The 26,353-nt window shown below is 35.4% G+C and overlaps 1 protein-coding gene across 1 annotated transcript in view; it reads right to left on the bottom strand.

The window, feature by feature from the left end:
- The window catches only part of LAMA2 (laminin subunit alpha 2), a 602,802-nt gene that overhangs the window by 147,730 nt on the left and 428,719 nt on the right, over positions 1–26,353 (bottom strand). Inside the window, exons 30-32 of the mRNA XM_079939315.1 lie at positions 16,193–16,317; positions 9,808–9,894; positions 5,757–5,950 (exon numbers count right to left, since the gene is read on the bottom strand). Coding sequence (XP_079795441.1) covers positions 5,757–5,950; positions 9,808–9,894; positions 16,193–16,317 — 406 coding nt within the window. The remainder of the gene's footprint in view (positions 1–5,756; positions 5,951–9,807; positions 9,895–16,192; positions 16,318–26,353) is intronic.

The raw sequence follows: 26,353 nt of genomic DNA, 5'->3' as shown, positions 1-26,353 counted from the left end.
TAGCATGCTTCCTTGCATTAGGAGATGGTCTGTTTCAAGGACACCACCGAACAGAAGATGATTAGACTACCTCATTTATAAGACTTCCAACTTTAAGGTGATGTGATCTATTTTTCTTCAAGGTTAATAAACTCCCTGGATTCTGCAGAGTGCAAATTGCAATCAAGTAGAGTTTACTCTCAAAATAAAGCCTGACTGAAAAGAAAAGAAATAGTGATCAGCCTCTTCTACACACAGTTCAACAGCACAAGTCCTTAATCTATTAATGGAACGGCTTTCTCAATGTGATATACAAACCACTGAGACTGATGGCCAATAAGAAAATTACCTGGAATCAGAGTGATAGTTGCTGTTCTACAGCATTGCTAGCCTTGACCAAGGCCGAGAAAGTTGCCAACAAGAAACTCAAAGCACCTTTCACTAACAAAATAGATGTGAAAAAGGTGTGAGGAGGGTGAACAGAAGTTACTTTTATAGCTATCCTGATGCCTGGATTTGAACAACATACCCCAGTTTAGAGTTGTAGAAAACTATAATAGCCATACTGGGCTTTGAATAGGAACTAGTACCTGGGGATTAAATGGGGACAGAGAGAGGATGGTGTTTAAAGGTTAGGATGGGGCTTCCCTGGTGGCGCAGTGGTTGAGAGTCTGCCTGCCGATGCAGGGGACACGGGTTCGTGCCCCGGTCCGGGAAGATCCCACATGCCGCGGAGCGGCTGGGCCCGTGAGCCATGGCCGCTGAGCCTGCGCATCCGGAGCCTGTGCTCCGCAACGCGAGAGGCCACAACAGTGAGAGGCCCGCGTACCGCAAAAACAAAACAACCAAAAAAAAGAGGTTAGGATGGAGTGTGATCACATGTCCAACAGAGCCTCACTCATTAAATAGCAAATGGAGGTCAACTGATGTTTTTTATCATCTTTTATTATAGAAAGTCCCATTTTCTTTACAGTAATCAACCACATTCCACTATTTTGTTCCTGCTCTCATATATAGGGGACAATAACTGCCATCAGTAATTATTTTTGATTATAAGAGTACTGCAGGGTTCTAGTGATAATACATAAGGGCCTCTGCATTACTGTGATAGATCCTTGTTGGCAACTGGCTATTGAAAACAATAATCTATATAAAACAGATAACTAACAAGGACCTACTGTATAGCACAGGGAACTATACTCAATATTTTGTAATAACCTATAAGGGAAAAAAATCTGAAAAAAAATATACATATATAAAATGGAATCACTGTGCTGTATACCTGAAACTAACAAGACTCTGTAAATCAACTAGGGTTCAATAAAATTAAAAAAAATAAAAATAAAAACAACAATCTAGACTGTGTCTCTGCAGGTCGGTATCAAGTCAGGGTAAAACTTCAAACCTTGGGTTTTATCAAGTGTCTAGAAAGTGCACATTTTACAGAGTTAGTGCACTACCACATTTAGTTAGGCTTACCTTAGGTTATAGGTAAAAAAACCACAGTTTATGATTGCTTTTGCAACATTAGCAAGAAAAGCATCTTCTAAAATGTTATATTTTAGATAAATTGTGACTATAAATAATAAAGCTGATATATACCTAATATTTCATATGCTTTGAATAAAAATAGAAAGCATCAATATGATATTTATAAAATGATATTTCAGGCTCTCTTTACAGAATGACATCCTGCCAACAGCTACTAATTTTAAATTCTGTTCTTTAGGAGAATAATATATTTTACTACGCCACTCATAATCTATTTTAAACATTGTACAAATTGTTCAGTGTTAACTACTAGTCTGTAGAAAATAGGACATGAAAAAATCCAAGTTTTGTGCTTCCCAATACAAAACTTTACTATTAAATAAATAATGCTTTTCTTGCCGAGTCTCAGATTTCAGAAAGGCAGGTGGTTGTTCTCACTTTATAAAATGACTTGTAAATTATGAATGAGGGTTGAAAGAAGAAGTTGGATTTGTATTAACCTAACTTAGTAAGAAGTCCTGATTTGGGAAATCCAATAAAATAGCTACTCAGAACTCATCAACATCTGTAAAGAAAGAATGCATTGCAGAGCTTTCTCCAATTATCCCCACAAGAAAAAAATGAAAAGGCTTTGGAGGAAATCTGAGCACCCAGTTAGTGTGTCTTCTCATCTGCACAGAGGACAGGACTCCACTTGACCATCTCTGATGAATAAGAATCTATCATAACTACCATAACGTTTTTTTGGTTTTTTTGGCCACACCATGTGGCTCATGGGATCTCAGTTCCCCAACCAGGGATTGAACCTGGGCCACAGCAGTGAAAGCTCTGAATCCTAACCACTAGACCACCAGGGAACTCCTGATAACTACCATAATGTTTTAAAACTTAGAGGAAAGAGTCTTAATGGTTAGCAGAGGGGAAAAAAAATGTATGTACCTACTGACATTATACACATTAAAATTTTTTCATTTTTTAAGCCCATTTTATCTTTCTTCTTCATAGAGGTAAGATGGGCTCTAAGCCCAGAAGAAGTAAATGAATTAAGAACTGAAATAATTAATGTTGAATATATTGGGAAAACCATGTTTTCTTTTTGTGCCTTGCATTAACAGTCAGCATAGGGGTTAAGAAAGTAAGATTTTCGAGACAGATCTAGGTTCAAATCACAACTCTGTTGAAAAGTCAGGGTGAACCTTGGAAAGGTGACTTAAATCACCTAAATTCAGTTTTATTTATTTATTTATTTAAAATGTAAAAATTTTTGTTGGGGTATAGTTGATTTCAGTTTTTTTTTTTTTTTTTTTAAAATCACACTGTGGACATAATAATGTACGGGGACGTGGCAAGAATGAAAAGAACAGCATATAAAGCACTTAACATCATTTCTGACAAATGGAAGGCTCTCAACACGGGTGAAGCTTTAAAGAATTACTACTGTGATGAATCCTGTGTGGCGGAAGGGGCTGTAGGGGATGCCTGGGATTGAAAGCAGATACGTTGGTCAGGTGTGCCCAGGCACTGAGTTGGTTTGGCGGGGTTGAGAACGTTGGTGGTTTGAATTTGGCTAACTATGAGAGACTCTTGTATCTAAATATTTCCTACTAAAGGCACAGACTATTCGTGTAAATTCTTCATGATAGTAATGGAATGCCCATGTATAAAAAGCCTGTGTCCTGCAAGAAACTCACTATTTTGGATCCAATAAAACCCTAGCTTGCTCTCTGGCAATTGTCCGTGGCAGCTATTAGTTTCTTTTAGAAATGTAGGTGGTCAAGAAAAGTTCTTTCATGCTTTCTGCATTTTCTCTGTGTCCTCTACAGCACAATTTAAAATTATTTGTTAAATAAATTAAGAGCATAAACTAACTATGCAGGGAGACTCCTTCCACCAATATGCAGCTCACCTGAGATACTGCAATGATCGTGCCAATGTCATTTATCCTACATTTTTGGGGGGGTATACATATCCATGATGTAGGCCAAATTAAACTGTGTTTTCTAGAGAATGAACCAAAGAGAGAAGAATTAACTGTACAATACATGCTCCAGGCTCCAAAGAAGCTTTTCTCAGAAGACATTTCTCTTACTATATAAATATTCTCTTGCCAGAACCAGGCTACTTTCATCCACTCCCACTCACGGGCATTATAAAATTCTACTATAGGCACACGTGACAAAACAGGCCCTGCAGATCAAATGTGCTGGGTCAATCCATTCTTTGGTTTCTTGCTCTAAGTTAGCTTAAGGATATAGAAAGATAGAAGGAAAAGAAGAAGTAAAACTGTCACTGTTTGCAGATGACATGATGCTATATATAGAAAACCCTAAAGGCACTGCCCCAAAACTATTTGAACTCATCATTGAATTCAGTAAAGTGGTAGGACACAAAATTAATATACAGAAATCTATCGTATTTTTATATACTAACAACAAACTATTAGAAAGAGAAATTAAGAAAACAATCCCACTTACAATTGCATCAAAAAGAATAAAATACCTAGGTATAAATCTAACTAAGGAGGTAAAAGATCTATACTTGTAAAACTGTAAGACACTGGTTAAAGAAATTGAAGACAACACAAACAAATGGAAGGATATACCGTGCTTATGGATTGGAAGAGTATTGTTTAAATGACCATACTACCTAAAGCAATCTACAGATTTGATCCAATCTCTATCAGAATACAATGGCATTTTCCACAGAACTAGAACAAATGATTCTGAAATTTGTATGGAAGAACAAAATACATGAAAGAGCCAAAACAGTCTTGAGAAAGAAGAGCAGAGCTGGAGGAATCAGGCTCCTTGACTTCAGACCCTACTACAAAGCTACAGTTATCAAAATGGTATGGTACTGGCACGAAAATATACATATAGATTAATGGAACAAGGTAGAAAGCAAAGAAACCAACAAACTCATAGAAAAAGAGATCAGATTTTTCTGATCTCACCTCTAGAAAATTAATTACTTTATAGTTCAAGGTCCGTTAGATTAGCATTTAGGTTAGGAATATCTATATATTACTTAGTTAAATATTTCCATATTAATAATTTAGTGTCAATAATATTAAAACTAGTTGGAGTACATTGGAAGTCCATTTCAATTATCATTAAAATATGCCATTTTACTTGAGAAGAGTGAATATGTATACACCAATAACTGAATACGATAACGTAAATGTATATTACATATTACACTTCATCTCTCCCCTCCCATCAACCTTGACACTTACTTTTATTTTAAATGCAATACACTTTCATCAAAGATTGTTGAAATACATAGAAAAAAAGTTTAAAAAGTTATATTCCCAAACATACCCAGTCTTTACCTTTTGGCATACCTAAAAAGCCAGCCTTAGCTTTTGAGGTGACTCATCAAACTAGAGCACAAACAAAAATTCTAGTTAAAATGTTAAGCTTCAGACACACATAAGATGTTAAAACCAGAAATACTGGCATGTGTAAATACATTAAAATAAATAAATATTGAAATAAAAGACACTTAAATAATTTCCATTTCTATTTGTTAGAAAGAACTAAGACCACTAATGTAAATTCCCTCAAGGAAAAGAATACCATAATATAACTGTCCTCTCTAAATTTATAAATAACTGTTTTAGATTAGAATTTATATAAGATCCAAGAATTCTATTTAACTACTGATATTCGATATATGTTCAGTATGGCATTACTGAATCCAGAAGCAGTTATTAAAACAAAACAAAACATATGAGTAAAAACACCTGAGTTCATTGTCACTGCTTCCAGGTTCTGTAGGGCAAGAGAAAGTTACGAAGCAGGATGCCCATGGATTTCTGTAAAAACTCGGAAAAGAAAAAAAAAAAAAAAAAACTCGGAAAAGAAAAGTCAGTTGTAATTCAAGCCTTACAGTGTCTGTCCAGCTGATTACAAATTCAGGAGGATTCTAAAAATATTTAATAAACCCAGACCTTTAATCTGTCACAAAGGCAATGTCAACTTTAGGTAAAACTGCAAACTCTGAGATGGGCAAAATAAAATAAAATCTGCCTCCGGGAGCTTTGCTGTAGGTCTTCAATGAACTGACTAAAGCATGCTGAGGATTTTCTCAGCTGTTCTCGGCTCAGGAGGTGGAGACAAAAACAGCAGGCAAACAGAAGAAGGTGGATAGATAGTGTCAGAGAAAATGAAGAGTAACACTAGCTATTGCAGAATAAGAAAAAAAAAAGTCAGTCTTTCCCATTGGAAATGAGATAGAATTGGAACCAAGGCCCCCAGAACTAATAGCTAAGTTAGTATACGTACAAACACACTCCATGCCCTCGCGCGCATGCCAGTGTTTGCAGCCGTCACACTTCTGCCCCGTGGCTCCGGGTCGGCACGTGCAGATCCCTGTGACAGGGTCACAGGGGACAGGCAGTGAGCCATGGGGGTCACACTCACATTCTTGGCAGGAGCCTCCGGGGCTGCTTGGGCTGCCGGTATAGCCAGGGGCACACCTGAATTTAAACAGTGACAAAGCAAAGGAGATTAGTAGTAAGTCATGTCTCGAAATTGTTGTGTGTGTGTATTGTTTGAATGAAACAAAATTGATACCAGAAGTCAATAGATCAGGAGTTAGCAAACTTTTCCTGTAAAGAACCAGACTGTAAATATTTTAGGCTTTGCAGGTCAAGAGGCAAAATCAAACTCGTGCAGTGAAAGAAATTTTCAAACACTGTTGGTTGATGGAATTCAAAACATAATAATAGAATATAAATTGTTTTATAATAATAATCTACTAATGGAAAACCAAACTAATAATGAGAAGAATGGGATTCTTGTCGAGGTATCAAATTTACTTAACTAGGGCTCAAATTTACTTAACTAGGGCTCAAATTTATTGCTCTCTGTCATCAAAGTTTGCCCATAACCGCCATTCCCAGCTTGAGTGCCATACAGGATTAGGCAATGGGCCAAATTTTGTGGTCCATACTCTGCCCACTACTGCTCTAGATCATAAACTTTTTTTTGAAGGTTTCATTTTTAAATTAGAAATGAATAAAATTTTCTGTTTACTCCTGGGCTTTCCTAGAAGCACGCATTTTAGAGATCAAAATGACCAAGGAATTCAACCCATTAATTTTACTAATGAGCAAAAAGAAGCAAGTGGCGATAAACTACTACATTTTCTATTTAATTCGACTGGTCTTTCCTTTCTACCACATCTTCCTCAAGATGGATTTTTCATTGTGTATCTCTGGAAGTGGGGTAATGTTATGCCAATAAAATATGTAACACCGACTTGAGAAATTAGAAAGGAAATCCAGCTGGATGAAGCCAAATTGCCATCCACTCTCTTCTACCCGTCTGTGCAACCATTCATCTACGTATATACCACTGTCGGTTATGTTACTGGAAGTCTGATAACTTTACAAGATGCTGGCAAAACCATACGCTCTGGTTTACCCAGAATGGTCCCAGTTTGCCTGTTGTCCTGGCTTAAGTATTAAAAACATATTCTGTCTTTCCCTAGAGTATCCTGGATTGGAAAATAAATTATACACATAGCCTAAATATAATCAACGGTAAGAATTTTTGTTCAAGAGGAAAATATGGGAGGAAGATGAGAGACAGTAGGAAATTGAAGGCAAAAGTTGTAAACACTAGCCAGATAATCCTGGACCATCTTTAGTGGCCTGGGATTGTAGAAACTTGCAGGCTTGTGAAAGTTAGTTCATTCCATGCTGGTTAGAAAAAGCAAAGCAAGAAGAAAATGATCTGTAATGTTAGGTTTTTATAGATTTATGGTTTTAATATTTTATTTCCAATGTACTATTACAAATGCTCAATAAAAGTATCATTTAAATAAGCCCACTTAAATGGTTTCTTAACATTTTCAGGTGAAAGAATTCAATTCTAAGCAGGTTCAGAATGATTAAATGTTCAAAGAGTTTTAGTTACAAGAGTAACGAAGACAAAGCATGGGTAGGGGTTTCTACAATACAGTGACACTCAAGACATTTAAGCAGTTTTAGACCTGAGCTGATGAGTTTGGGCAGGTCATAAGGTGATTTAAATGATTTAAGAAGCTCTCAGAAGTGAAACAAATTTATTTGGAAGGTTACAATAAAAATTTAAGCAAGACCTTTGGATTAATTTAGCTGAATAAAAGCAATTTTTCAGGGAAATATAACCTGATCATTTATGTGTTAGAGATGATGAATGTGGAGCCGTAACAACATTTGAGAACTGCAAAAACAATTCAAGCCATTCCCATTTGATAGTGTATGACCCTGCTCATCTCTATGCTATATAAATGTCACCTCTTATTGATTAAACATTTATGGATGTTAAAAAAGTAATTTTTCTATAATCACTCTGCCTTATGACAATAATTGTCATTTCAGTGTACCCTTCCAGTCTTTTCTATATACACGCTTTTATAGATAGTGGAAACTCCAATTTACAAATGTAGCTATAGTATCAAACATTTTTTCATAAATTATGGCAGATAATCCCCTTGGCATCCAGGGATGTTTTAGTCATCATCCTACTGGTGTTTACAAGGGCATGAAATGAATATTAGCCTAAGCATGAACACTAAAGCACGCTGGCTGACATTAAAATATACATATTCAAATGATGTATATATCTCCACAACAAATGGAAATGTTTTTGGATTTTGTACTGCTTTTAGTTACCTAATTGTTACAAATCTCTGTTGGCATGGAAATTGTGAATGTACTGTTTTATATATATATATATATATATATATATATATATATATATATATATATATAAATATATATATATATATAAATATATATATATATATGCAAGTAGTGGATATTGTGTTTAAAGTTACCACATACAGAATTATTTAGAAATATATTTTGCAAACTTATAGAAACAGAATTGGAATTTATAAAACGTGTTTAATTATTTAGTTACCTATTTATTTCCATTATTAACACAACCATTGCTGGTTATATTAAAAGACGATTCTTAAATTGATGATGATAATATTGGTTTATATTTGCAAAGAGATTCGTAATTTAAGGAAGTGCTCCTGGAAGAATCCAGCAAAGGAGTGGGTGAAGCAGGAAATGGAAAAGAAAGAATCCAGGCAATGGTGTGATTCCAGGTGAGGTCCCAGTCTTAGCCTAAGTCCATGGAAAGCTCTGGAGCATAAATAGCCTTCAAGATTTGTTCAGCTTTCGGGCAAAGGAGCTGGACCTTTGTACTCCCACACTAGCGAGTCATTAGATCTGGGCCACTGGAGGAAGGCGTGGGGGGTAAATTCTCAGGCTTTTTTGCCTCTCCTATGGGAGAGGAGACCTCTATGTAGGTACTCAGGCAGGGTATCCTCCATTTACCTGATCTTCATAATGTCAGTGGAAAGTAGGTACAGTATCAGCTATTCTGATGTTATAAAAGAGAAAAATGAGACCCAGCAGTTTGTGGAGCTCAGCTATGTCCAAGGGTCTTTATAGAACTTTATACTGTTATCAATTACACTAAAATTATCATGTGTGTTTAATGTTAATAGTTAATATCAGTTGCTCTCCATTACCTTAGAAAGAATAAAAACCTACTAAAAATAGTGGTGATAAGCTTGAGTATCCAAGATACTGATCTTATAGAAAATATGCATCCAGAAAAATATAAATTACAACCTTCCTAGACAGTCAGTCTGGAATTCTGTTTCTTAACTTACCATTTGTATTACATGTTAGCATTCAATTTAATAACTACATACATGCATTATCAGAATTTGTAAAAAATATGGTGAGAGGAGGCATTTAAATACTATTGTTTGCGTGTTGAAAAGGAGAACCAAATAACACTTTAATGTTTCGTGGTTTTAATTAAGAATTCCTGATACCATTTATATTCTGTATTACGTGTATACGTGCTGATGTAGTGCCAGAGTGCTCAGAACAGTGATGTGCATGCAGTTAGTGCTAGCCAACAACTTCCAGTGAATTAAAATGAGAATTATGTGTGGCCAACTTTTTATTACTGTTAACTACAGATAAGCTTTTGGAAATTATTTATTTGTTCTTGTAAAATGCTCCCTCCCTCTGTCTCTCTCTCCCTCTCTATCTATGTTGGAGTATATACATATATATATGCTAAAATATAAATTAGATAATTGTGAAATAATTTGGAATCTTAGAAAACGTCTAAACAGATGGAAGTAAACAACTTTCTTTGGATAAAGTCTAAAGATATAAAAATACTTTTGAAAGCATATAAGCTACTAGAGAATATGAAAATAATGACATAAAAATAATGAATACTTTTCTACTATGATCTTTTATTATATGATCTCTATGCATCATTGCTCTAAATGTATCATGACTGTTCCTACCGTTCGCAGTACTGGCCTTCGTATTCTCGAGGGCAAGCTGTGCAGCGGTAATCATCCAGGCCTTCCGCGACACAAGAAGGGCTGAAACTGAATCAGAAAAGAAAGATTGCAAAAAATCTTTTGACTTATTTATTTTATACATTTAAGCAATTCTATCTATTAACTAGATGATTGGAACTATTTTTTGATGGTTAGAAATGGCATATTTATAATTATAAGTTTCTATTCAAGGGTAGGCTATCACAACTAAGTACTACTAATAATAGTCAGCAAATAAAGATGGTTGTTTTTTGATGAATTAACAATGCATCTCACCGACCATGTTAAAACTTTCAAATTTTAATAATTATGTGACAACCAGGAAAATATTAAACACCCAGAGAAAGTGTACTATTTTTCATGAATCAGAAGAAAAACATGATGAGAATTCCTGCATATTTGTCAGATAGTAGAATAAGTATTATTGAATATCTTTCAGGTTAAAAAAATGGGGACATAAAAGCTATATAATTTTTTTTCTAAAAAGCCCAAATTGCCACTGGCATTTCAATGCATGACGTGTGAATAGATGTTTCACTTAAAATAAAAGAGTGCCTTTTCTAATTTATATACAGATTTCAAGCTACATTTTACTTTAAACACAAAATAATGTGATCTAGTGTGAGGCAAGAAGAATGGAAATCTTTCTGCATGAAAATGAATAAGCTTTTCTGACAATTTTATAATCTCTTCTAGTAAGTAGGTCTCATATAACATGCCCTGTTTTCACTACAACACTGACAGACCACGGCCAGTCAGCCCTTCTCCAGGATTCTTGATCACCTTACACCGCAAAAGAAATACTAGACAAGACTTGAAAACTAAACTATGCTAAAACGTAGTTTTGTATTGTTACAAACCTCTCTCAAATACAAGTAGTGCTTCATTCCCACTGGACAAAATGCATGGTACACTGGAAATTTAGGAAGAAAAGACACATATATTCGTTGCAAAATGGTAATGCTGCAAACACCATTTTCCTTTTTGTTGGTCTGCAAAAGCAGTTGATGCTGAAAAAGCAATAAAGTATATAGACCAGAGCTGCAACTCCTATTGGTCAGGTGCCATTAGGACACTATTTCAATTTTCTGTCTAATGCATTAAATCAATAGTACATGAATGAGTAATAAACTCTAACCTTTGCAAAATATGTGAACAAATTGATCAACTACTCACAACATCATTATTCAACAAATTATTTTTTTTGCCTTCACAAAAATAGACCCACAAATACATAATTGACACATTCTTGCAAGCTTCTAGCTCTTTTAACTCAGCTTGATGCTGAGTTCATCTGCGCGCGCACACACACGTGCACACACAAACTCATATACATATATAGGCACTTGGAAACAGATTTTTAGACATTCAAGGGAAATTCTACAGAGCCAACATAATTAAATTATATTCCTTTATAGTAACATATCTGTCTCAATTACTATGCAGGAATGTTATAATTCTCCTTGGATAGTAGATATAAATTTTTTTGAATTATGACATTATGGTGGACTAAACTTTTTCCTTACATCATATATAAGGACTTATGAAAGAGGAAGTAGGAATTACACCTTACTTGAGGTTAGAGTTTATTCTTTATGCTCCCAAATCCCTCATCTCCTCTCAATTTTCATACTGTCTGCAGGATCACTCAGAAATCCGACTGTTTTTCCTCTTGTAGGCCATCTTTTACATTCCCTTAGATCTGTTAATTCCAAGGTTGCTTCAACAGAATTTCTGAGATTTAGAGTCTGCTGCTCTGTGTCATCCCCTGTGGAGTCTACTGAAATGAATTAGCTTCTGGGATCCCACCCCCTTATCCCAGTTCACTGATTGTTCCTTTTCAGTCTCCTTTGCTGGATCTACATCATGTCCTTGACCTCTTAGTATGCTTCACAGTTTAGCCTTTAGGTTTCTCCTATCCTGTCCTGTCCTTTCTCCCCTAAATGATCTCATTCAGTATTAAAAGACTCTAAATACTGCATCTATCCTAACAAATCTAAAACTGAGCTCCTGTCCTCCAAAAAATACCGCTAACCATTCTATCGTTTTTCCTGTCTCTGTCAATGGCCATACTTTGCTTACTTTGCTTCCATTTGCTCTGCCATAAACCACAGAGTCACCTTTGTCTCCTTTCTCTCACATTCCGCAGGTATTCTGTCTGCAAATGCTGCTGGTGTCACCATAATTAATTCATTGCATTATCCTGTTCTAAGCCACCTCTTGCCATTGGCAGATTTTTAGCCTTCAGGACGTTTAGTTACTCACTGGAGCTTCCCTGACTCCAACTCCTGTCACCCTTCCCCTGTCCCCATTCGCTCTGCTCCAGCTGCCCTGGATCCTTGCTGTCTACTAAGCGTGGCCTGTCTCCAGGCCAGTGCACTTATTTTTTCCTCTGGCTGGTCTGCTCTTCCTCCAGGTAGTCAGGTGACTCTCTCCATTACTTCATTCAAGGCTCTGAACAAGCCTCACCTGTTTGTTTGTGAAGATCTTCATCAAGCACCCTAACTAAAAGGGTACCCCATTCACTCCAGATTCACTGAGGCTGCTCTATTCTTTCCTGGTAGCACTTTCACTATCTGATATTACATTATATATCTATTTGTGTTTTTTCAGCTTTATTAAAGTATAACTGGCAAAAAAAATTGTAATATATTTAAAGTGTACACGTGATGATTTGATACACGTGTATGGTGTGAAAGCATTCCCACCATCTAGATAATTAACATATCTATCACTTCATATATGTACCTTTCTTTGTGTGAGAATTCACAAGTTCTACTCTCCTAGTAAGTATCCATTACACAATAACGTATTATCAACTGTGGTCATTATGTTATATATTAGATCCTTAGACCTTATTCATTTTATAACTGGAAGTTTGCACCCTTTTACCACCCTCTCCCAATTTCTCCCGTTCCCTGCTCCCTGGCAACTACCGTTGTACACTGTTTCCATGAGTTTGTTCGTTTTTAGTTTACACCCATATGTGAAACCATGCAGCTTTTTCTTTGTCTGGCAAAAACTGCTGAACACATTTGGAGAAGAAAAGCTCCGAGAAACTCAAACTTGGCCTCATTGTAGAAGGGAGGAGAGGGCATTGAGCCTGGAAAGAGGGGTCAGATTGCAGAGAGTTTCTAACACTCTGCTAAAATATCTGAGCTTTCCTTGGTAGGCAGTGGAAAACCCTTGAGGTAATGCGAGCAATGCTGTACTGTCACAATGGTTAAAAGTTCATTGTATTTGTTTTGGTAAGAGATATTGGAGACTTGAACTAATATGTGGGTGAGTTAGTAATCACTTACTCACCATCCTCCATCTATGAAGAGGGATATCTCAGCCTCCTCCATCTATGTTTCAGAATCTTTTTTTCTTATCTCAGGGAGAAGTGCTTCTCTTCTCATCATACATAGGTCTTTACTTTGTTAATGAATGTTCCAAACTTTATGTGATGACCTTAGGGGGTCATGAAATCACTTTAGTGGGTTTTGGCTAAAGTTTCTTCTAATAATACAAGAAAATAAAATTGAATAGAAGTTACAGTATATATTATATATGTATAGCTAGCTAGCTAGTTAGTTAGCTAGCTAGCTATATATCCACACACACATTTTTTGTGTTCTAGCTTATGATTAAAAAAAGGTTTTCTTCCAGTGGTTGCAATCAATAAAGTTTGAAAGCCACTGAACTAGCCACTTTGATTTCATACTTGATTCTTACAGTGTCCTTTGTATAAAAATATACTTAAATTACGTAACTCATATAAAACAAAAGTGAAACAAATATGAAAACACGTTTTTGTTGATCCTGCTAATCAATCGAGGTAGTACTATTTCTTTCCCTTCTTCACATTTCTTAGAGCTGTGCACTCACACCCACGTGACCTAATGTCTGCTTCCACTGTTGATTGCCAAAATCCATCAGGGACCTGCACAGTTAATTGCCACTGTATGTACTTAGTCTCCCTTGGGAGAGCAGCATCCAATGCTCATTCTCTGCTGCTCTTTTCTCTCACTGTGTCAGTGGCAGTGTGGCCTTGGTTCCATTGCCTCCCTCACAGCTCTTGTCCTGGGTCTTCTTTCTCTTCTGACTTCTCTAATGTACATAGTCTTGTCTTTCCTTCTTTCCATGTGCTCCCCTTGAGTAACATGACCCTGGGGAATCTTATCTATAATTCATTTATTAACATATCACTTCCTTCATCTGCCCTTCCAATTTTCAGGTTTTGATTTCTTGTGGCTATTTGCATATTTCCATTCAGATAGACCTTTCATATCAATTTAACTTATGTGAAACATAAATTGTCTTTCTTCTATAGCAGCTCTCTCCTGGTTTCTATTTCAGTTAATGACCCCACCATTTGGGGGGGTCAACCTGGTTACAAATCCCTGGCTTCAAATCCTGCTTTGCCTAAACCTGTCGTATCTAATTAGCTATCAACCCTGTAGAGCTGCATTCAACAATTTTCTCACATCCATCTCCTTGTCTCTATTCTTGTTGCTATTACCTACTTTCAGGTTCTAATTATCTTTTGCCTAAGCTAGTGCAATAGCTTTTTAATCAGTCTCTTTGCTTTTCTTATTTTCCTGTTTCAATTCATTACACTCAATTCCATCATAATAGTCTTCCTAAAGTGTGGCTCTCATCACATTAATCTTTTTTTTTAATAAAAATGTGTAATGTTTCCTCATTACATAGAAAATTAAATAGCAGTTTCTTAGACTGGTATTCATGGATTTCTACACTATGGCCTCCATTCTCTCATTCATTTTCTTCTGTAATTATGAAATTCTATTTGAACCCATGCTCCAAACTCTTAACAGTTCTTAAACATGATTTGAGTTTTCTGCTGCTAAGCTTTTGCTCCTTACATTTTCTACTATCTCCACCAGTAAAAACCCTTCAATCCACTGTAAATTTAATAATTTAAATACATTTTAAATTTATTATAAATACTCCTACTTCTTTAAATATGTTCTTTAAGTTTCCACAGTCAACTGTGGTACTTTGTGCCTTTGAATTCTCTTTATATCTCAGTTGACCTCTCTGAAGACACCCATTTTACTGTGAGCCTCTCCAAGAGGTGTTATGCTTCTTTTCTATATCTCCTGGAGCTTTTGCTATAGTCTGCCCAACAGGAAATTATAAAGTAATTATTGAATCTTTCTAATCCAGATCATTTATATTTTAATAAACAATAAACAGCATTCTCTTGTTCAAAATCTGGTCATCAGAGGTAGATTAGGGAAAGGAAAATGATATTTTTCATACACCTACCACTTGGTGCTTGGATGAACAAGAAGATCATGTATTTTATCCTCATCAATACACCACTTACCTAAAAATTTACATTTGAGACCCTATGCAAAACTTGTGACTCTGTTCAACCAAAAAGAGGTGCTTACAGAGGAAAGGGAGACAATTACGTGAAAATGTTTGCAGAATGTAAACAAAGCCAGAGATGGAAAAAGAAACTTAGTGAGTATAGGTGGAAACAGTTCTTCATCTGAGTTGCTTTGTGCTTCTTATACACTCAAGATAAGGTGTCCAGGATTCTAATTCTGAACAAAGTGCCCTACATTCTTTTCAAAAGCAAATTCTTAAGAGAAATAAATGCCCTACAATGTAGAGATTGATGTCTATAAATCACTTAGCAGAAAGTATAGATAGCCTTAGCAAAAAGGTAAGTGAAAACACCTAGGGGTTTTCATCAATACATAAACAGTGCAGAATGTTCTGACAGCACTAAAATAAAATATGCCAGCGTTTGTTTCCCCTTATGGCTGTGTTTCCATGGTACCAAGCTCAGACTATCTTAACAGAAAGGGGGTTGTGATTCTGGGAGATATTGACTTACTCTGGAGTATAACAATAAGTCACCCTGCTTTAACAACATTATTTTTCAATTATTTCCTTGATTATTCTTTACCAATCATGAATTAATAAACACATAAAATGAATGGAAACAGCTACAAAATTTATATAATATGCATCAAACAATCCTTCATAGCTGAATTTATGGCAGAACTATATGCAAACACTAGACCTTTCTAAAAATTTATAAAATTATGCACATTTGTACATATATTATTTATTTCATAAATATAAGTTAATGTTGGTATTTACATTTTAATTAATAAGCATTATTTACTTGGGACAGAGTTTTAAAAGAAAAATGAACCATAGAGTATTATGTGCTCACTTTTGTCATGTTTTTATATTGTTTAAAAACTCTATCTTAAATTGAGACTTTTGTCTACATGAAAAGAATAGCCAAATCATAGAAAGCCCATGTGCTACACAGATGGTGTTACTGATTGGGAAACATGGTAATATTTCACAATCTTACTTGTTGCTGGAAGAAATCAGAGGGCAAGCACATTGCTGACAGTCATCTGGCAATCCCTTGACAATGCCATAATATCCAAGAACACATCGTTCACAGAAGTCACCAGCAGTGTGATGTTGACAATTCTGTAAAGGAAGAGGGATGTTTGTTTTTAAATTAATGAAAGAATGTAATTTATCATACAGCTCCCCACCTACGCGTTTGTGTGCTCCTGTGAACACACATGCGCATGTGCACACACATATCATTGAGAGAGAACTCAGCTCTTAAACATATTGATACATACTTTTAAAGAAGCTCTTTGATTTGAGAAACGAATACTGGGCTGTTGTAGCTATACTGACAAGAGTTTCTGTTCTCTTTTCCCTACATCAATCTCTGCATTAGTTTTTCTCTTACTCTAATCTGGGGAATAGACTCACAAATCTCTAAAATTTATTGTAGCATCTGGCTATTTACATTTCTTCTCTACAAGGTGTTTAAAAAAAAGTGCTAAAAATCCTGGGGCCTTGGTGCATACCCATCAGCGGGCTTTTTGAAACCAAACCAAGGTGGAAAATATAAATATTTTAAGAGGCAGGAATAGCAAAAAAAAAAAAAAAAAAAAGTCAGCCTAGTTACCACATTAAGAATGTTATTCACCTAATTCTTGCCAAATGTTGATCATTCTTTATAGATAGGAGGACCCAACCTAAAACCAGGGATCTCAAGTCAATATTTTCTTTTTATGTTTGCATAGTAAGAGGCACTTGGGTAATATGCTTTAAGACATTTCCACAAGAAAATGAGAACAGTTTCAGAATATTGTGTAAACAGTTTTGAAATTAAAATTCTCACAAAGTGGAACTTTATTTAACAATATATTTAGCAATTATTCACGCAATAAGGACTTAGGAAGAGCTACAAGCCAGGTACTGAGAGGGGCACCAGGAGGAATCAAATGAGGGAAAAGGTAAAATAACATTCTAACCTATAAGAATTTATTTCCACTTTTAGAAAAATTTTTAAAAATGGCAAATAAGAAACATGGCAAATAAGAAATGTGGAATTTACTGGAAATGGGACAGTTGACTTTAGGAGTTGAGAAAAAGGAAGAAATAGAAGGAATTTAGAGTTGGATTTTAGCTTGATTTTATAAAACCGCATTTGGAATGGTCAGAAGGGTAATTTCTTATAAATAGTATTTCTTAAAAGGTTAAGAAGCAAAAATGTCAGTAACAAAATACATGTATATATATGTTAGTGAACCCATCTCCTGATCAGCTCAGCTGGAACCACATGGCCACCTGTGGGCTCTGCAGTAAATTTTCCATATGCTGTGCTCTTTGCTTTATTCAATTAATCTAGAAGAACATATTTATTTCTCATGTGTCATCTAATGGCCAGTGTTTGGTATGGTATGTGTGGTCATTCACCACAAACAATAACTGAAGTCTTTTCCTCTGACTTTTTTTATGTTTATGTTACTCTCTGGGGAGAAACCATGCCATTATCACAATGAATTTTAGAATACCGTGGGTTTTTTTTTTCATTATTTGTTGTTATATTTGAAAACACATTGTGTTACTTACAGATAGATTTTATAATTCACTCTTAAATGGATCCAGTTTTCTATATGATAGGATGCAAATCTCAAATCTTCTAATTCCCCACCTCACTCTCAGCAGATGTTAGCCCTCTATTTTCAGGGAAAAGGCAGCCCTCATTGGGTGTTCCCTTAGCTTCCTGCCAAACAGCACACCATCTTGTCTGCATTACTTTCCATCCCTTCGACATTTAGTTCTGTCCACAAGAAGTGGTGTGTTGTTCTCTGTCTAAAGCTTCTCTCTTCCTAAACTCTGGTTTAGGAAGAAGGCCCTCCTGTCTCCTATTTCCTCCAGCACCTGCATTTTCTCCTTCTTTGATGGCTTATTTCCATTGACAGTTGAGGCTGGTCAAGCTTTTCTTATCTTAAAAAAATCTCTGGGGTTTCTGGACAACTTCCATCCTATGTTCGATAGGCTTCCTAAAAGCATTGTTTACATTGCTGGTCTCTACTTCCTCATCTCCCTTTCACCTATTCATTCTTTAAACAGGCTCTCTCTCTCTCTCTCTCTCTATATATATATATATGTATATATATTTATATATGTATATATATATTCTTTTCCATTATTGGTTATTATAAGATATTGAGTATGGTTCCCTGTGCTATATAGTAGGTCCTTGTTGTTTATCAATTTTATATATAGTAGTGTGTACATGTTAATTCCAGACTCCTAACTTATCTATTCCCCTCCCCCAAACAGGCTCCTGATTTCACTATTGAAGGATAAGTCCAGACTCATGCATAAGATCTTTGTTGCTAAATCAAAATTTACTGACAATAATCAGTCCTCATGATATATGAATTATCTGCAGCAGCTGATATTTCTGGCCACTCTTTATTTGAAATTTTCTCTTCCTATGGGTTCTTTAATAGTACAGTATGTAGATTGTTTTCCTACCTCTATGGCTACTCTTTCTAACCCTCCTTCATGGATTCTTCTTCCCTTTTCTGTTGAGTAAGATTGGGGTCCTTGATGCTAATTTTGGCTCTTATCTCTTTTCTTTCCTACATTTTCTACCTTGGTGATTTTAACCGTTACTAGAACTTCAGCTATCTTCTATGTACCCCAAACTCTAAATTTTATATATATTCTGCCTAGATATCTATCTCTAATGAGTTCCAGACTTACGTTTCTAATTGCTTCTTAGCTAGGTCTTATTGCATAATGCAAAAGCATTTGAATTTGAGATGTCAAAAATCAAGCTCATCTCTTTTAAAACCTGCTAATACTCCTGCATTTCCCATTTCATTTGAGGTCACTATCATCTCTCTGGCATGGCAAGACCTTTATAATCTGGCTTCTGTTTACCCCTCCAGCCTTCTGTCTAGCCACTGCAAACTTTGCACTCTACGCTAAACCCATATGCAGCCATCCGAAATTCTCAAATTATGCAGTGCTCTCTCTTACCTCTAGGACTTTTCATATGCAAATCCCTTGTTCTGGAATGCTTTTCCTCCTCTTGCCTGGCTAACACCTATTCATTCAGCTCTCATTTTCACTGTTGCTTTCTCTAATAAACATTCCCTGATGCCCCAAGTCTGGGCTAAATGCTCCATCTAGCTCAACACAGTGACTGAAATATGTTGACATTCAATGACTATTTTGAATGACTGCATAAATGAATGCATGTTCTAGGTATTATAGAGGAAACTGGTCAGGCTTCTTAAGATGAAAAAGGCCAAGCTTCAAGTCTGATGACTTTGCAGAAAGGTGGTTAGCAGGGAAAGAGGATTTGTCGTATTTGGATATTGATTTAAGTACCATAATCCTCTCTTATTCAATCATCCAAAGGAACCACTGTATTTTAGCAATAAAATAGCCATTCCATATTTAACAGTAGCATGGTGAGCGATAATGGTTCCAAGATAAAATAATTATCTATGAATTGCAGTCTCAAATCATTCAGCAAGGTGCCAAATGATGAATAAGTGTCAACTGGGGAGTGTTTTAAGAACATACTTTATAGTTGCAGAAATGAACATGTGCCCCAAAATGCATGGAATCTAGAACAATAACTGTCAGCTTTTGCCTTTGGAAAAAAACTAACTGCATGAGTTATTTTGTGTAACCTCCTATAACACTGACAACTGAATCAAAACAATAATGCTAATCATTACTAAAAATACAGAGGTTGAAAAACATGGTTTGCCTCTTTTATATCTACAACTCTGTATAATTTCTTCACAGAGAAAGCAAATATTTTAACTTTCTTTGGACAGTCAATCTTTCACAGGGCTGCTGACATACTAAACTTGGTTAACGGAATCAAATGTCCCTGTTAGGTCCACAAACACAGCACATAAATCATGATGCTATTTTTGAAACTTTTTGACATCGACCTTTCGTATGACTTTCCTGTCTGCTCTGAAATAGTGGACATAATATTTCTCTTGTATAGATATTAATCTTTAGGAACAATTTTTATATTTTAGATGCCTAATGAGAAGTTTAATTATCTCAAGATTAATATGTGCTACTATCTTTTCAATAGTAGATTAGAATATATGGCATTTGTTTCTGTTTTTTGTACATGGGAAAACTGGTGGTATATACTTTTCCACTAGATCAAATGAATATCATATTTATATTTGGAATCTTAAAACTAAGATGAGAAGTTACTTAACCTTCTTTCCTTATAGGGATGCCTCTACACATTCCTTGACATATTATTAAATGCATGGATTCTTATAAGGCAGCCCTTTTCATCTTGTATAACTACAAGCTATAAAGTTTTTCCTTATGCTGAATGAAAACTTGTTTCACTCTAATTTTTAGTCAGTGATCCAAATTCAGCCTTCTGAAGCTATGCAAATTAAGTCTAATTCCCATTTCCTGGGGAAAGTCCTCAAATATCTAAAGAACACTATTATTTCCTAAATCTTTTTTCAATCTAAATATCTTTTTTTTCCCCAAGCTAAACAGCTAACAACCCTGGTTACTCAGAATTTCTCTTAAAATAGAGATTATAAATTTTGCAAATATATTTAATGTACTTCCTTCCTTGATCTTGATCTTGTACAAATGAATCTGTAGTCAAGTAAGAACTCCTATTTCACAGAAATTGCTACTATGTGTCATTTCCTTCGTTCTTTCACTTAAACACTAGAATATAAACTCCTAGAGGGCAATGTTCACACATTCCTCATCATTATTCTCCCAGCACCCACCACAGTGCCTGAACTTTGGAAATACTTATTAACAAATGCCTCAAGGATGAATAAACAAGTGAACCTACCTAAGTTCAAAACCTAGTCTATTAATTTCATCTCGTTAATTGTAGCTCATAGTTCCACCTGCTAGGCTCTTTTTGATTCTTGACCACCATTCAACACAGTAGGTATAACTTCTAGCTTTACATCATCTGAATATTTGATAGATCTCATCCAAATCACTGATACAGATTTTGAACATGACAGGGTCAAGCACAAATCCTATGCCTCATTATTGGAGACATCTCTAGAGCTTATTCGAGGTCAGGCTGTTCAGCAACTTCTAACTTCTGTTAACTGATTACCACTTGACCCATATTTTCAACCATGTTTGTGAGGATATAATGAAACATTCTATCAAATGCCTATTTAAACAAACCAGAGTTTGAACCATAGATCTAACCCTTATAGGCTTATGACTTAAGCAAATTATACAATTTCTCTCAGCATCAGTTCGTCAACTGTATTAGAAGGAATAATCCTGTCTGTCTCATAAATTTACTGTAAGAATAAATGAGAAAAGATCTATCTACAGTGGCAAGCCCTGGTTCTGGTACATATATAAGGTTGGACACATGGTAGCTGTTACCATTTTTACTAAATTTGACATATGATTTATCACACTGTCTGATGAATTTGAAACTATACTGAGATTCAGGGACCTAGAGTCTCAGATATTATATACATAGTAACTCTAGCAATTAGTTTGATATGTTTTGTTTTGAGGGAACCTATTCTGATTCCTAATAAGCACTGTTTATGTTTCACTGGAGATCGAAATCAATCTGTTTCTCATATTCTACAATACTTTCCTTTATAAAACCTGGAGTGGGGCTTCCCTGGTGGCGCAGTGATTGAGAGTCCGCCTGCCGCTGCAGGGGACACGGGTTTGCGCCCCGGTCCGGGAAGATCCCACATGCCACGGAGCGGCTAGGCCCGTGAGCCATGGCTGCTGAGCCTGTGCGTCCGGAGCCTGTGCTCCGCAACTGGAGAGGCCACAACAGTGGGAGGCCCGCGTACCGCAAAAAAAAAAAAACACAAAAAACAAAAACTTGGAATGACATTTCACTGCTTTCCATCCTGTGACAAATTTCATATTTTCATGATTTTGCAAATATTTTTCATATATGGCTCTTAATCACACTGCAGATTCCATCAGTATTCTAGGGTATAATTCACCTGGACCTTCAAATCAAACTCATTTAATCAGCTAAAAGTGTGATTACTCTCTCTCACAATCTCCAGGTACCATTTTGCAGTGGATTTGAAACCCGAGTCTAATGCTTTTTAGCCAAGGCACTGTAAGTTAAATTTTTTTAGGATTAATTTTCAGAGTTATAATGAAATGCTAATAATTCCTATCTTGGTAAGAGGTCAGATAGATTAAATAAGATAAGGTTTATAAAACACCTCATATACAGTAGATTATAGCTATGAGATTATTTACTGAGGATATAGCTAATTGATTAACCACAGATACTGACAATGTTACAGACAACAGGGCAGATCAATGATAGAGATTTATTTTATCCTTTTCATTTTAAAATAAGAATTGTGATAGAGTGAAATTAATATTTCCACAAAGTATTTGGTCTTGAGAAGTTATTTGCACTAGCTGGGACTTCAATTTTCTCACGTAAAATATAGGAGAAATAATATTGACTATAGAGCTATAGTGATAATTAAATGAGAATATATATGTTTATAAATAAATATAGGCATAGATGTGTGTGTTATATAAACTCTGAAAACTCTATCTATCTATCTATCTGATTGTGTATGTGTGTGTGTATGTGTGTACTGATTAGTATTAGTTCACCTACCTCTTCTCCCCCTTCTGGCTTAGGGTTCAATATCATGTAGGTTTTACTCCTCCATTTTGAAGAAAATTTCCCTTAAGGGGTAATGGTCACTGAGCTATTGGTAATCACATGCCTACGTGTAGGATTTATTAGCACCTACAAAGAAGCAACAGCTCTCTTGTAAGTGTCATGAGGAATTATGAAGAGAATAGTTACAAAATGATGTGGGTTTTATTTAACAGTTGAAATGCCTAGCCTGTGAAGTTTTCTATAGTTTCGTTTCTTCTCTACCCCTTATTTTTGAAGAAAGGAATAAAGAAAAAAGAAGAAAAAGTGAGAAAATCTAGCATAGCGCTGGATATAACGGTGGTTTTTACATTAATTTTTGATTATTTATCATCTGATTGGTTCTTAGACTATAAATAGTGGCTAACATGTATGGTAATGATCATCTTTATCATCACCAATCATCATAGCTATCACTTCCACTATAGAGCTTATCACAAGCTAATTAATGTTCTAAGCCTTTTATCTAGTATTTCACTGAATCCATAGAAAAACTCTGAGTAGGTACTATTCTTATCTTCATTTTATAAATGAGGAAATTAAGACACCACTGAGGCTAAATAAATTGACTAGGCCCACACAGCCCAAAAGGGATGAAGCCAGGATTTGAATCAAGGCAGTCTGATCAGAGTCATGCTTATAACCACTATACCAACATAGAGGGCATTGCACTGTGTAGTGGATATGATATTAAACTGGGAAACACAGTACAAATAGTAAAGAAATCAGTATGCTTCAGTTGCCTCAGTTATAGCATCGGAGTAATAATAGCTATTTTCTATTTGCCTCATGGGGCTGTTTCAAAGATAAACAAAGTTGTCCAAATTCAGAAGTTATAAGTTCCCTGAAGGAAAATATAAAAATTCAGAGCACGGCAATTTATACTAGCTGTGCATGTGTGATGCACCTATGTATTTATTTTTTACTTTATCTAGGGATATCTCAGAAAATAGACCTCTAATAAGGATCCTTAAGGCACAAAAATAGATATAATAGCCTATTGGTCAAAACAGGACAATATAATGACAGCAAATTTTTATCCTAAATAAAAATGAAAGTAAACTGTATATTTTGTGAATGCTTCTAAATTATTCATATGGAGTGACATTACTATTAAAAATTCCAGCGACGATTGCATAAGAAAGAAAAAGGCATTTAATTCCCACTTAAGAATGCATAAGTTAACCACATTCCTGAAATTATCTATTGAATTTTACAAGCCAGTAGATTGGTGAAAAAAATGCTACACTTAAACCAAATCATGATTATTTCAAGAATTTAAGGATGGGTAAGACCTTCACCTCCACTCCAGTCCTCACAAATAAGCATATGATAAATTTCCATACTCTGCCTTGATTGAAAGAAGGTATCTTTAAGAAGTCAGGAATAAAAAGAAGTTTTCTTAACATGATAAAAAATATTTACCTTAAACTAATCACCAGCAACATAGTTCGCGGTGAAAGACCTGAGGCTTTCGTATTAAAATCAGCAATAAGATAGGAAGCTGACTACCCTCCTATTTAACATTTTTTGGGAGACTTAATCAATGCAAAAAATGAAATTATTATACTAGATATAGCTCTGGCAAGGAAGACACAATTATAGCTATTGCAAATATTATTGTTGTAAATATAAAAATAACTGTAAGAATCAAGCAAGAAACTTCTAGAAGTAGAAAAAAAGTGGCTGGTATCAAACACATGTAAAAAATATATTTTGTCAATATTTACCAGTAATGACCAGTTAATAAATACACTGAAACAAAAAAATGTAATGCTCACCATTAAAAAGAAAATGTAAGATAAATGGCAATAATTTTAACATTAACAAATGCATAGCCCATACGGATAATATTAAAAACTGTGAGACATAAAATGTTTGAATAGAGAAGAGTATCATTCCTGGGTTTAGGGAGGATAGCTGAATAGTGTAAAGATAGCAATTCTTTACAAACAGCTTTAATGCATTTTCAATAAAAATTCCAGTAATATTTTTTGGGGAAGAGATTAAAATAGTGAATCAAAATGTCATTTGGAAGAATATATAAGTACATCAAGTTAAGAAAATTAGGAAAAGGAGAGTAGTAAAGGGTCTTGCTTTACCAGAATTTATAGTGAACTATAAAATGAAGGTAATCAGAACATTATAATAGGAAATAAAAGGTAAGCAGAAAAGAATAGATGATTCTTTAAATATATCTTAAAATGAACAAAAGAAATGTGTATATATTCAGATACCATGATGTGTCAAGGAGAAAAGGAAATATTAAAAAATAAAGGTTTCTTTAAAGTAACATATTGAAGGAAAATTATCTCCCCACATTATAATAAATTCTGGAAAGACTAAAGAGTTGGATCTAAAATTTCATCATAGAAATAATGGTAAATATTGTGAGATCTCAGTATAGATATTGAAAGTCATTGCCTGGGTGAGATCACCATGAGAATGAGTGTAGTCAGACAAGCAAATTGCTCCAAGGATTGAATCCTAGGAATACCAGTATATTGATTTCAGGTAATGAGGAGAAAACAGCAAAGAGGACTGAGAAGGAGCAGCCATCTAGCCTGAAAAACCCTAGACTGTCATGTCCAGAAAAGCAAACTGAACAAAAGCTTCGAGAGGAATGGCTGCTTCAGAGGAGCAAATGCTGCTGATGAATCAAGCACAGTGAAGAGCGGAACACTAGTAGTTGGTATAACGTGGTGGAGGAAAAGCCTGATTTTAGTAGTTCAAGGGAGAATGGGAGGAGAGAAATTGTAGACAAGAGTATAAACTCTTCTCTATGTGAAAGGAGAGGAATGAAGTGGTGAAAATCAAGAGGGGAAGTGGAGTCAAGAGAGATTTATTTATTTGTTTGTTTATTTATGTTTTTTAAGATAGAAGAAGTACCAAAAAGTGATTCAGAAGGGAGGGGAGAATAGGCATGGCCAGAGTGATGTCCTTGAGTGGGAGGGAGGGCTGGGATCTAGAGCATAGGTGGCAGAGTTGGTCTTTTCTACAAACAAGAACAGTTCATCCAAATCGGTGGAAAAACCAGAGTCACTGCACACAGATGCAGAAAGGTAGGTGCATGTGTTAGTGGGAGCTTGGGTTAGTTCTCTTCTGATTGTTTTTAATTTCTCAGTGAAATAAGAAGAAACAAGGCCATCAACTGAAAGTAAGGATGGAAATGGGTCTGGGAAGGGTTTGGGATTTGAAGAGGGATGAGAAGGTAGGAAATTATCACGCAGGAATGTGAGAGAGGCACTGGACTGGAGAAACGTGGCATGATGGAAGAGCAGAATAAAGGTTCCCTTTGAAGTGAGTGATAGTGAACATACGGTGAGACTAGTCAGCATAGTCGACTATTTTCCAGAGCCACTTTCAGATTAGAAGGCATAGGTATTGGAGGAGTAGGATTTAACCGGAGTTGGAATTCACTGAGTAAACATAAGTAAAGGAGTGGTAATAAGAGAAATGAACATTACAAAGCAGTGATATTAAAGAAGAGTCATG

This window comes from Stenella coeruleoalba, assembly GCF_951394435.1.
Source record: "Stenella coeruleoalba genome assembly, chromosome: 12".
NCBI lineage: Eukaryota > Metazoa > Chordata > Mammalia > Artiodactyla > Delphinidae > Stenella > Stenella coeruleoalba.
This window is presented reverse-complemented; position numbering and strand designations above follow the sequence as displayed.